The following is a 12,804-nucleotide window of genomic DNA, read 5'->3' on the forward strand; positions in this document are numbered from 1 at the left end:
CATAAAGCGGTTTGTATTTTTTTCTTTCTTTCTGGTTTTCCCCTTCATGCCCTTCATTCCCCCAATGTCTTTCCTGTTTCTTAACCATTTTGTTATTTCCGTTTTCCACATCGCTGTTTCGGTTCGGTTCTATTTGTCTATATACTCTATTTGATGCGCTTGAAGTGACCGCAATGGGGCATGGGAGAGAGCAGTATATGCGGCAATGCATCTGGCAGAGCACAGCACAAATGTTGAGAGAGAGGAAAAATGTAATTATAAGCTATAGGAAATATCATTATATCAACTACCCCAAATCATATCCTTGCATGCTCTTATCAAGTAGATGCTCTATATAACAAATCACAACTAATGTAGCAAAAAAAAAAAAAAAAAAACATGCCTCGAATATATGTCATTCGTTCCTCACCTGGCAGATGTAGGAAACGTCCGGGCACTCAAGAGAACTCCCTTAATCCTCCTAATATTATCCCTCACTTTTCGAATCTCGTCTTCGGAGTCGTTCTTCTTCTTCTTCTTGTTTATATCATAGGCGCCGAATATCTCAGTCTGGTTGCCGTACGTCATGGTGTCCAGTTCATCGCGGAAAGTGTCCAAGAAAGCCTTGGCATTCTCCGAGTCGGTGCTCTGCTTTTTGTAGTCGTTTGTGAGCCCCGTGAGGGACTTGGCTAGCTTTGAAAGACGGTCCGCTTGGAGTTTTGACTGGGCCTCGTCTTTGCCCTTTGATGAAGCGGCAAGAGGGGACGTCGTCTGCGTGCCGATGTCTCGGTGGAACATTTCGGAAGGGTCGTCGACGTCTTCGGTCTCTGAAGAAGTAGCATTGGCGCCGGACTTGTTGTATGACGGGACGACGGAGACGGTGCTTTCGAGCTGCGCGAGGATGGAGTCCAGCTTCTTGGAAGTGGTCTCGTGTAGGTCAATCCGCGCGCTTGTCTGTTTCTCGACCATTGGCTCGACGGCGAATTTACTGGCGCCGTACAGAAGCGTGGAAAGACCGCCAAAGGCCCAGAGCGTGTTGAGGAGTCCGTTGGTCGTGACCAAGGGGGGATCGTTTTGGGGCTTGGTGAGGAACTCGGGGTATGTCACCACGGGAGGGCGATCGCTTCCTGCGAGAATAGACGTCGGAGGCGCGGGAGCAGCCGGTGGCGGTGGTGTAGGAGCAAATGATTTTTCTAGCACGGATAGAGCCTTCTGGTTGGATTCCTGTGTCGTCGTGATGTTAGGCTTGGATCGCAAAAGGATGCGGCATTGAAATGACCACTTACGTCTGTTGGGGCTGAATCTTCTGTCGCTAATGGCTCTTCTTCAGGCTCGCTTAGGAGAAACTGGATATCCTCATCTCCAACGCCCTTTGACTTCAAAAAGTCAATCTTGACCTCTCGCGGCGCACTCTTGACTGCGTCATCCTCGAGGAATCGCCTCGCGACCTCGAGCTTATCTGACTGGGTATTGTTATCGTCTGCTTGTGACTGCGGCGCATCATCGGTTGCTGGTTCATCGCCGGGGAGGTTGAGCTGCCACTTGGGCACGCTGTCGGATGGCGATTTCCCCTCTGAGTCGTCCATTGTTGGATTTTTAATGTCTTGTCGGAATTTCAACACATTGTCTGTCTCCAGCTGAAGCGAAGGCGCATCAACAGCGTTTACACCCCGGAGAGCCCAAGGAGATGCCGGTTGGCCGGGTAAGATCCGGCTGCGACAGGCCTCGGCACATGCTGGACGCGGCGCGCAGTGATGGAGGCGCGGCTTAGTAACCTGGAGTTTAGCGCATCTGCAGGTAGCATCAGATGCGTTCTACCATCGCCAAAGAATAGTATATGGAACCTGGAAGTGCAATTCAATTGGTTATATAGGATTACTGTAGTGATGCAAAGACTGCTATGATGAAGTATATTAGAGACGCTATACTTGCATGAAAGAGTGATTTGCGACAATACATTGCTGCCTCTACATGGGGGATATTAGAGTTCGTGTAGCTACCCTCACAAATTTATATGGGGTTGAATGCAGCATCCATATAGATTATCGACATGTATTTTGATGAATGATAAGCAGTGAGTTATATAAACTATCACTACTCCTTATGAGCTATTGTCATCTATTCATACCCAATTCTCATAATACCCAGATACAAGCATCAGCGCGTAGAGCAGGCTGAGAAAAGTCACAAAAGTGGGCCCAAGGGGGCGAGCAAACTTCAATGCTCTGAGCTATCAGCGGCCTTCAGCACCGTAAACTCACTGGGATTGCGATACGATTATTGAGTATCTAGAGTAACCTGGAAGTCTAAGGGCTGTCGAAGCAACGCGCACATATTCCGATATTCTGCTCAATTGGGTCATTTCTTCATTCCTCTTGGCGAATGAGATACAGTCTCGAAGCGGCTTTTCCTTGATCCTTCGCGCATTGAGAATAATAACAGACACGCCTCTGAATTTCGCTCCGGCTGCACCCTTGAGTTGAAAGCTGGGCCCTGGCAACTTTTATCATTGCAGTAACTCTCTCAATTGCCATCGGAACCGATCACTCTGCATCCTTGATACGCTGTAGCGTTACATTGAGCCAACGCTTCGACTGCTCGTACTCGTGGCACCCACCACTGGTCCGTCAGAGCCGAGCAAATCACGACGACTGCACGCTGATCGCGGCATATCTGCTGCCAATCCAGGGTGGTAGTGCTGATACGTCAAAGTAGAGTACCTGCTCTCGCATACCAGTTCGCTTGCAGCACGCGTATCGTATCGCGATTGCTGGGGTCAGTAAGAGCAACACCACCAACAGCCATCCTTGGTCTACCTTAGAAGGTGAGTGAGGCAAACCGGGTACCTTGTACACAGTTCTTTTTCTTGTTTGATCAATCCAATTGCTGTTTCGAGTGGCTGGCTGCAGCTTCAACCATATTGTCCATCCACCACTCTATTGGCCAAGAATCATTGGGGACTTTGTCACGACTCCTGGCTGCATCATTGCATGTCCCGTTTCTCCACCGACAGAGGCTGTCAAGTGCAGCTTTTCGATTCAAAGCATCAATTGGCGGGGATCGAATATCCTATCGTCTCTTTCAAGCGATGGAGACGATGGATTGGGCCTTGGCCTTCATCTGATGGTTCTGATGGCTGCAAAGAAATTTGCTGTGCTGCTCTGGGCCGGCGCCACTCAGCAAGGCTGAATGCCGAATCAAAGACTCCCAATGGTTGGTGCGCAATGCAGGCAGAGCGTCTCCAAGGCCCAAGGCCGCAGGGAGGTTGCTGTTTTGGGGCCTGGATCAGCCGGCACCATGGCGTGGAGATTGCCTGAGAGAGGCTCGCGTCCAATGCAGAGAGAGCCCAGGCAGTTACGCGGGCTGCTTTAGTGGCTAGACCCCGAGCTTATCCCAACTACATGTACCTACATGCCACAGGTGCACGTCACTCAGGCACAAACATCATCAACAGACTCATCGTCCCCGTCTCCATCACCGTCGCAATTCCCGCCGCCCAGATACAAGATAAATCCCAGACCCAGCATTATTGAACCACCCCAGGCATCTGCCAGTGCAGGCCGCATATCATGTCTTCACGGCCACGGCGTTCGGCCGCCGCAAAGGCGAAGGAAGTCATTTCGGTCCACGCCAGATGGGCTGACATGAGCGAAAAGGAAGACGCAGGAACTACCATGTCATCACGACGCACAGGACGGGGCGCTGCCTCGCGCGATACGGCCTCATCGCCAGAAGAGACGCATTCCAGCGTTACAGTGAAGCTCCCCACCAGTAAACCACGCCAGAGCGCCAGAGGAGGCAATCGCCGGGGGGTTGATGCCTTTGAGGGTGGCGAAATAGTGCACGGGAAACGTAACCGTGGCGCTAAGAAGAGCTATGTAATTGACTCGAGCCCTGATGACGAAGAAGAGGAAGAGGAGGAAGAGGTGGAGGTTGAAGAAGACGACGACGATGAGGACGACGAAGACGAAGAGGACGCGAGAGCAGATGACGACGATGAGATGGAAGAGCTTGGTGATGAAGATGCCGAAGGCGAGGATGAGATGGACGTTGATGCAGAAGGTGAAGATGACATAGACGTGGCGCCCAAAGGGGCTGGACGCCCGTCTGCAAAGAACTCAAGATCTACCAAGCCTAGGCCCACGGTCAAGGTCACCAATTCCAGGGCTCGTCGTCATGAGGACGAAGATGACGAAGATGACGATGAGCTAAGTGAGCCAGCAGACAGTGACATTGGCGATGATACTATCGTTTACGGTGATCAGACAATGGGAGATGATGAGGATGCCGAAGGCGAGGAGATTGAGGTTGCTGGCGATGAGGATGACATGGAAGAGGAGGAGGAAGAGGAGGAAGAGGAGGTAGAAGAAGAAGAGGAGGATGATGAGATGACCATGGCCCCAGGAGCCAATGGCGGCGATTCAGATCTCGACAGTGAGGGGGGTAGCCGGGCCGAGACACCAGATCTCGCTAAAATGACCAAACGACAGAGGGCTCGGTTCGAGGATATACCACAAGAGTTTATGAAGTTGCCGGATGGTAAGTCTTTTAACACGTATCTGCACATCTGTATGAGAGACAGAGTGCATGCGGTTTCCCTTTATGAAAATGCATTTGCTTACTTTGTATTGCAGAAATTCAAGTAAAGAAAGTGTTTACTGCGGAAGAACTATCTATGCGTCGTCAGGAGATGGCTCGAAGGCGACGAAACCTCAGCGAGAAGCGCAATGAGGAAGTCAAGGTAAGTGACGAATATCCCACTTTTCTGCTTTGATGTTGTTGATATACAAACACGCATGTTTACATGTCTATCAACAACGTGGTTTACCTTGTATCGCACTGTTGCTGACCCACTGCTCTACAGATGGAAACCATCAACAAGCTTTTGAAGAAGCAAGCCCCGAAGATCAATCGTAAAGCCGCTGCCGCCGCCGCTGCCGCCGACTCGCAAGGTCCGAATGCGCAAAAAGCTGACCCCGTCTTTATCCGCTGGGTTAGCAATAAGAGCGGTAACCGAATTGCCGTACCCGACGAGATTGTCGACGGGCCGTCTGGTACCCTCTTTGGCAACAAGACCAAACAGCCATCTGCGGGACCACCAAAGCTAGTAACAGAGGTGGCTTAGAGAATCGGCGCAGAACAAGGTTTCAAGAGATCTCTGTTTTGTTTTGAAGCTCCTCATCACTAGGGGAACGCTTAACTTTTCTTGGTAAAACTTTTTGTGTAGTTTACATTTTGGTCAATGACACTCGGAGGCATTGGAGTGAGTGGGCAACTGGGTTTATGGACTTGGCTGGAATTAGTAATAGTTAGAACATTGGTAATTAGAGGATGATAATTATGTATTTCGAATATTGATACCTAATAATTATGCCTAGTAGTAGTTTATACCTGCGCATTCTATGCACTTCCCCCTTTTTTCCGGTCCTACAGTGTATCTCAGTGGCGCACTGGGATACGGCTACTCAAGGAAATGTACCAGATGCAACACAGAGCATGGCGAATTAGATGAAGCTCATCATCTACAAGGCGCCTGTGGAGCTATCCGAAGGAGCGTGCGGTGGAAAGTAAACATCGGGCTGATACCCATACTACGAGCACCAAATTCAGTGTATGCTAGTTCGGCGTATTCCTTCCTCTCAAAGGGGTTCTCACAGTGAAGCCAAACAGGAGACAGTAATGAAGCCAGCCATACGTCATTGGCTCTACATGATTTTATGTATGTTTTATGGATGTGCTTTCGAACAAGTGTGTGAATATCCATATGGAACACCAGATATATTTCGCCCGCCGCTGGTTTGTTGGTCGGTGACTTTGAAACCTAATTCAGGGGGTCGAGTTACATGTAACTTGGCTGTATAAAGGGAAGTACTGTGTATATCTTTACGGCGGTGAATTCAGTTACTGTGAGCAGATAATCGCATGCAGGCTATGAGGTTTTCGAAAGGTTTGGAATATTCTGTTTGTTTCCTGTAAGTATATGGAGATTGCGCGGCTGGTGGCGTTGAGGGCTTCGTATCACGATGGCAACCCGCATTGTGGAAAGCCACCAGATACCTAGATAGGAAATTCACAGAGGGGCATTCAATCAAACCACTACCTTATTTCTAGCTAAACTTCAAGAACCAAAGGGATAATGGAGCGACGAGGTCACAGGGAACGCGTCACTGCAAGCCGCCAGCTGGCAAATAAACACACCTGGCCGCAAAACGCTCGTTGGTAACTTCAGCCCAGCTTCACATATGAGTGAATTTGAGTGCTTGTGCCCATATCAAACGAAAATAAAGTAAAAGTTGAAAATTAACAACGTGGCTTCGGCGCTTTTGTTTGTTTTGCCGGATATCTCTTCTTCTCTTGTTTACTTTGGTTTCCTTTCCTCCCTCTCCTTTCTTACTCCTCTTCTTCCACACATACGCATCGCTTCATCCAAACATATTTGCTCTGCTTAAGCACAATAAATACGTTATCGTTCATCAGAAATCGTAATCTACGACTAAATCAGAACGTATTTTGCTACGCTTGGCCACTACACATTTTTCACCAACAGAACCAAAAATCTAATGGTCCGTCAATTCGAACGTATCGTTAGGCAAGTGGCTGCTCCTCTTACCCAAGAGGAGATGGACTCAGTGAACGCTACACATGCCGAAGCTACTCAGCTTATGATAAGCTCATTGGGTCCGCCACCTATCGGAATGGACCACCAAGAGTACATGAATTGGGCAAATCAACAGCCTATCGAGCTCTTTCCCGGTGTTGTACTCCCCATTTCTATGATCACCGCTCCGATTACCGAGGAGGAGATGGATTTCCTGAACGCTAAGATGGCCGAGTTTGCGCCGCTCAACGCGCAGATCATCGATGAACCCCGATGGTATCTTAGCGGCGTGCACCGATCCAGGATCGACCTCAAGGGCATCGCATCTGAGTCTTATCAGTGCTCTGACGGTTACTGGCGTATACTGGAAGGGGATCAGTTGGAAAGTGCTAGGAGACGAACTACGAACCTCCAAGCCCCTACTAGGGCTGCCATTCCCCGGCCTGCGGCCCTTCAGACTCCTGTCCATCAAACTGCAGCTCTTCAGACTCCTGTCCATCAAACTGCAGCCCTTCAGACTCCAGTTGTACGAGCTACGGCCCACGACGCTCCAGTTGCCAATGGACAGTTTGGTAATGCGTTCTCGCAGACGGCGCACTTTCAATGAAGATGGGTTGAATCAAAGGGGATTGCTTGGGTGGATGGATGGATGGACGGATGGACGGGTATTGGTTGAGATTGTACAGTACGAATTGGAAATTGTTTGGATAGATGGGAGGATATTGTTTGGATGGATGGGAGGATATTGTTTGGATGGATTGTACGATTTGGATATTGCTTGGGTGGATTGTACAAATTGGGTATTAGATAGTTACCTACCTACCAACTTGGAAGGTTTGTATTAATAAATGTGTTTTTTGGTGCATGAAGTTGGATTCCTACAGTCGTAAAAGTACAAAGCAACTGATTTCATTAGAACAAGAATAACAAAAGATTCGTGAACACGCATGTTGAAGAGTTCCTCTCCTTTCAATCATTGCGATGCGTCGCTTGCGCCGATTCGGAGCTGTGAAAGTTGATTGAAGAAGAAATGGACACATTCCCATCTAGTTTTTTATTATATTTATTCATGCAGTTCCTTAGATGCCTTTTTTCTTTCCTTTTCTATTTGCTCTATGCCCTCATTGTACCTATATACCTATATGTTGAGGCTCTATCATGGCTCATGGGGCGACCGTCGGCAGAAGCTAATTCTGAAGCGTGATCTCTACGAAGAGGAACGTAGGAACACGCGATGTCGGATCAAAAAGCTTGTCTTATCTATGATACGGGATCCAGGGCTGCTATATATAAGGCGGCGGTCTCTGTTCTTCCTTCCCTGGGGATGTCGGGGCAGGCGTCCCCCAACAGGCCCAGTATTGGATGCTTTGAGTCTCGGTCGTTGTGAGTCAGCGAGGATCAGGGCCGTATGGCATCATTGACGCTCAATACAAATCTACCTACATGTAGTCATTATACCTTAGTAATAGTAGCGCGGGGTATAATATATCTTCTTCAACCGAGATATTCTTCTTGGTAGGCATTCACGTAAAGCGTTGATGCTACTGTTCCCAAAATTTATTCTTCCTTAAAATTCCCTTTTTATGTTTCGCTGCTAATGGTGAAACTGAAGCCGAGAGAGTTTCGCCTATGTAGCTACCTAGGTACGAAGACGGCTTTAGAACCTTTACTCTCTTCAAATCTCCACATTCTATAAAAAAAGGAAAAGTCTATGTTATCCAGCATCCTAATTGTGGCAGTTGTAGCCCTGCCTATTTAGCGGGAGTGCTGGACGATAGAACTGGGATAGATGCTGGATTATAACTTTCCCTTGAAAAATAGGTAGGGGCCGCAAATTGAATATTCACACGAACACCAATACTAAGAGCACTGTTTATGCTAACAATCAGCAACGCTCATGTGCACATGTTTGCATCCTTGTGTGCACAAAATTACAGATTCCCTGTCTTTCTTCGCACCGCTTGTTACCTACTTTGCGTTGACGCCCTAATTGAAAATAGGTGGCACTCAGTTGTCATTTTCCAATCTCATCGTTTATTGCATACGTGTAATGCTATCATTAATCTTAGCTGGCGAGCCGCGAATGGGTGGAGGCGCAGGCAGTGAGTAAACTTTTTGCCAAGAACCAGCTCAATCTGCCAAGGCTGGATTGGATGTAGCCGCATGTACCTTTTGCTCTCCGTGCAAGTACCCTCTTTATCTCACTCATCAATCCCTTCAGAGCTCACACTCCACAACGAACCTCGATGTTTTTTTTTTCTCCTCCAAACTTCGGTTCACGGCCACGATGGACCTGGACACGTGCGACATCAAAGTTAGGGCACGTGTTGCCTCAATATTTGCCCCCCCCTCACAGGAGAGGAGGAGCTACTGCAAGTGCGGAGAATGCAGGATCCAAGCTTGGGCTGTGGACGGCGTCGACGCGGAGTTGAGGGGTCTTCGTGGGTGGTTTCATGAATCATGATTCAAGGCTGCTTACGAAGTGGACGGCGCGGTACAGTATGCTGTTGATTTCTTTTCTGTTCCATGGGCATGGCACCCCCCCCCGCTTGCACATACCGCTTCTTACACCGTACCTAGCTATTCCTCCATTATCACCTGCAGTATACGGCTCCGTCACTTGATATCCTAGGCACTACTGTAGTATCCGTAAATATTACTTGCACACTCGTAGAATCAGGTACTCTTCACAAGTGGATGAGAGCAAAGAAGAGGCTCTGCTGAGCAGAGTCGCCCATATGCCGGCCTCTCAAACTAGCATCTGCTAGCTCTGAGAGGCTGCTGGGCTTGGCAGACGAGCATTGCCCTTTTCTCCCTTCCTCGTTTTCCCCTTCTCAATTGCGGGGAAGACGGAAGAGGAGTGGAGAGCCCTAAAGCTGAGGGAGGGGAGACCGTTGGGTGATGAAGCAGCCTTGGCAGCGTAGAGCTATCGCTAGCCGCCCGGGCTCGTTGGGATGGCATGGATGCTTATCTGGACCACGACGGCTTGAAGCTAATGGTCGGGATCCGGAAGAGGCCTACAGCAGGACTGGGGCGATCATGAAACACGACTATAAGCTGAGCCGAGTTTATATTGTCATGAGCATATTGGATGCTCAGCAGGCTGCTCATTGTAGAATATACTTTTTTTTCTTCTTAAATATTCTTTTATTATAGGCATCTAAGCATATTGCGATATTTTTTTTTACCACATCGTGGAAGATGTGTATTCCTCCTCCCAGTCTTACTTTTGACGAAAGTGGCCTATTACTATGTGACGGTCTAACAAAGTCTGGATGCACTTTGCACGGGAAAACGCCTTGTTTTCTAGCTATAGATTGATATGAATTTCGCTACAGAAAACTATAGCTGCTATAGAGAAAGTAGCTGCTAAAGGTACCTGGAGTAGGCACCTAGGAACTGGGCAGAGCGGAAAACAGCTGTTGGTGACTGATGATGAGACCTGTCCAGAGCCTGAACTGAGAGGACCGTCAAGTGGCGTCTTGCGACTTGCTGATGGCTTCGGATTTCCATGGAGAGTTTAATATCTGGAAAAGGCCCAACAAGTTGCTGATACCTAGTGTAGGTAATCTTGTTGACTCATCCCGGCAGGCTGCGGAATCAACGAGTTCGCGGCAACTCGAGCAAACGCGGCAATCTTGGCATTCATAATGCTTCTTTCGACTTTAGTATTAAAGCAGCGATCATGCCAATGGAGAAAATAATGCCAGGAAAGAGCTCAATAGGTTGCTGATAGGCTCAGCGCATGCAATTGTGTTCACTGATCCCAATGGGACGGGGACCTAATGAATCTATGATAACACGGGCAGTTTCGGCACGTCCTACGTTCCATAAGTCTACCTCCTCTTAAATAAGAGGAGCAGCCATCATTCTGATGGAGAGTGTGATGCCTGGAAAAAGCCTAACAACCTGCTGATTTACCCAGTTGATGTACTCTTGAGATATCTGGGCAGATCATGAGGTGATTCGCATGTTGTGTAGGGCAAACTCGGCACTCGGGGGGTTTCATTCTGTCTATCGCTTCTTGAGAGAGCGACGCAACCATTATTTCGATGATGATTTGGACGCCTGGAAGAGGTTCCACAGCCTGCTGAAATGCCCAGTTGAAGTATTATGGGGTCATTTCGGCAGGATGTGGACCCAACGAGTTGATACATGCGCGAGCAGTCTCGGCAAGTCTCGCGTGGAAGGAGTTGATCTCCTCTTGGGAGAATGGAGCGGCCAGGTCGTCGAATGTCATCCTGCGGCGGCCATGAGAAGGACCAGCAGGTGTGTGGAGTATGTTCTCCGGGTTAAATCCCCCCGGATTTGTAGGCAAGTTGTTGGATTGATAGGACATTTGGACCAGAAATTCGTTCATATACTCGAAAGTGTGTTGTCGTTGGCTGTAGATGGTGTGCTCTGGCTAAGCGTAGCAAGTGTGCTCTGATTCCGTCGTCGATTGCGTATTCTGATGAATGGTAGTGCTGCCTTGAGAAGGCCCAGCTGATAAATGCAATGACGTTTTTATTAACGAAAGTTAGGGGATCGGCGACGATCAGGCACTCGGAGACGACTGGGTATTCGAAGACGATCAGATACCGTCGAAAGTAGGAGAGCGCACATCATGCCATCTGGAGATGTCGTAACGAGAAGATGAAGAGGTTGAGGCGATCAAGACGGAGTATATAAAGGGCCAAGTTTGTCTCAGACGATCGAGCACGAACGAACTACAAGTACTAGTATTATTCAGGTCTATCTACGAATATGAAGCTCTAATACGCGTACGCTCTGTGGAGAAAGCCCAGCAGGCTGTCGGTTAGCTAGGTTTATGTTACCTTAAGCATACTCCCTCACGTCTGCGCTTTATAGTTTTCTCCTAAAGTAAATTTGAAGCTTATCTCCTCCTAGATAATCCAGATGTCTGCGAGGGGTCCAGCAAGCTGCTGATGAAATGCGAGATGGCCTTGAGCAAACTCGGCAAGCTGCTCACCAAATGAGTTCATGTTGTCGTCAGTAAGCCAGCGGACTGTTGAACAGCTGGGTTCATGCTGCTTAGAGTGTTGAACAGCTGGGTTCATGCTGTTTAGAGAACGTAATCTCAACAGGCTGTTGTTTTAAATAAAAGATTAATCGTATTGAATCTAAAGATGAGTTTATAGCACGCGGCTCCATTCCCATAGTGAAACTCTAATCGGCAAACACTCCAATGCCATTTCCCCCAACAGCCGCGTATTTAATAAGGTTATTCTCACTCCGCAGTTTTTACATTGATTGAGTTCATTTTATCTGGAGAAAGCGGAGCAGCCAGCCTCGGCTATTATCATGTTGCCTTGATAAGGCTGTTGAGTGGCTGAGATCATTGTCATCTTGAGGTCCGCGGGATCCGTGAAGCTGGCACTATTGGGAATACGATACGATGCGATACGTGTACTTCTACTGCCAAGGAGCAAATCTCATTGTACAGTAAGCAGAAACGAGTGCCGAGAGAAGGGTCCATGTTCGTACAAAGCCAATCTGCAGCGGTACTTGGCTGGGCGTCCTGCAGGGGGCTCGTACTATAGTATTCCGGGCGGGTTTGAAGAAATTTCATCATTTCAAGTGCATGTGCATGTGCATGTGCATGTGCATGCAGCAACGCGGTGAGCGCAAAGTACCGTCGACCTGTGTAACGCATGGAACTTTCCAGCGGCCATGAGTAACCTGTACGCGTAAGACTACGGTCGAGTCGTGGGAGCTGCAAGCTGGTGACTCACGCTTACTGGGCAATTCGGATCTCGGCGTTGCCTCCGTGCAGAGTTGCAGTGCAGTGCTACTTGAATACTGGTTTTAATTACAAGAGGCAAAGGATGCTTACGAGAGAGGCAACTGACAAATACGCGTTCCTGTTGGAGCGTTTGTTGCCATCGGGGCTGGGGCTATGCGGGCTCCAAGTCGAGTCGTTGCCTCTCCGCTTACGAGTGCTGCAGCACAGTTCCAATTGTTTATGCGGTGACGGCGATGCAGGAGGTTGATGCTGCATGTCACTATTGATGCAGCAGCAGGTATGTTGACTCGGACATTGAATTGCCATCGACCCTGTGCCTGTCCTGTCACGGAAAGGAAGGTGAGCAGACAGGGAAATGATTTATTGCCGGATACGGACGGACAGAATCAGGCCAGGTCAGATCAGATCAGACAAATGCTACTGCAGGCTACTTATTCAGTCGCAGCCCCGTGATGTCAAATTGGCTACGAACTTAAGGTAG

At 48.6% G+C, this 12,804-nt stretch overlaps 4 protein-coding genes across 5 annotated transcripts; 2 read left to right on the plus strand and 2 right to left on the minus strand.

The window, feature by feature from the left end:
* Positions 1–246: 246 nt before the first annotated feature.
* Positions 247–1,693, minus strand: TrAtP1_012589 (uncharacterized protein). Its single transcript, XM_014088376.2, has 2 exons — positions 1,266–1,693; positions 247–1,203 (listed from the first exon to the last, which is right to left on the minus strand). Exons 1-2 carry the CDS (start codon positions 1,563–1,565, stop codon positions 406–408), a joined length of 1,098 nt encoding a protein of 365 aa, XP_013943851.1. The 5' UTR covers positions 1,566–1,693; the 3' UTR covers positions 247–405.
* Positions 1,694–2,237: 544 nt separating this feature from the next.
* TrAtP1_012590 (uncharacterized protein) lies at positions 2,238–5,363 on the plus strand. Of its 2 annotated transcripts, XM_066115592.1 has the most exons (4): positions 2,238–2,803; positions 3,636–4,518; positions 4,614–4,720; positions 4,844–5,363. In XM_066115592.1, exons 2-4 carry the CDS (start codon positions 3,654–3,656, stop codon positions 5,102–5,104), a joined length of 1,233 nt encoding a protein of 410 aa, XP_065971691.1. In that variant the 5' UTR covers positions 2,238–2,803; positions 3,636–3,653; the 3' UTR covers positions 5,105–5,363. The 2 variants fall into 2 exon arrangements, with proteins under 2 accessions (XP_065971691.1, XP_013943788.1); XM_014088313.2 differs by having other exon boundaries at positions 2,238–4,518.
* Positions 5,364–6,674: 1,311 nt separating this feature from the next.
* TrAtP1_012591 (uncharacterized protein) lies at positions 6,675–7,184 on the plus strand (the record flags this gene model as incomplete). The annotated part of the gene is made up of 1 exon (XM_014088378.2): positions 6,675–7,184. One exon carries the CDS (start codon positions 6,675–6,677, stop codon positions 7,182–7,184), a length of 510 nt encoding a protein of 169 aa, XP_013943853.2.
* Positions 7,185–9,685: 2,501 nt separating this feature from the next.
* TrAtP1_012592 (uncharacterized protein) lies at positions 9,686–11,283 on the minus strand. Its single transcript, XM_066115593.1, has one exon. The coding sequence runs from the start codon at positions 10,935–10,937 to the stop codon at positions 10,689–10,691; it is 249 nt and encodes an 82-aa protein (XP_065971692.1). The 5' UTR covers positions 10,938–11,283; the 3' UTR covers positions 9,686–10,688.
* Positions 11,284–12,804: the final 1,521 nt, after the last annotated feature.

This window comes from Trichoderma atroviride, chromosome 7 (genome assembly GCF_020647795.1).
Source record: "Trichoderma atroviride chromosome 7, complete sequence".
Taxonomy (NCBI): domain Eukaryota; kingdom Fungi; phylum Ascomycota; class Sordariomycetes; order Hypocreales; family Hypocreaceae; genus Trichoderma; species Trichoderma atroviride.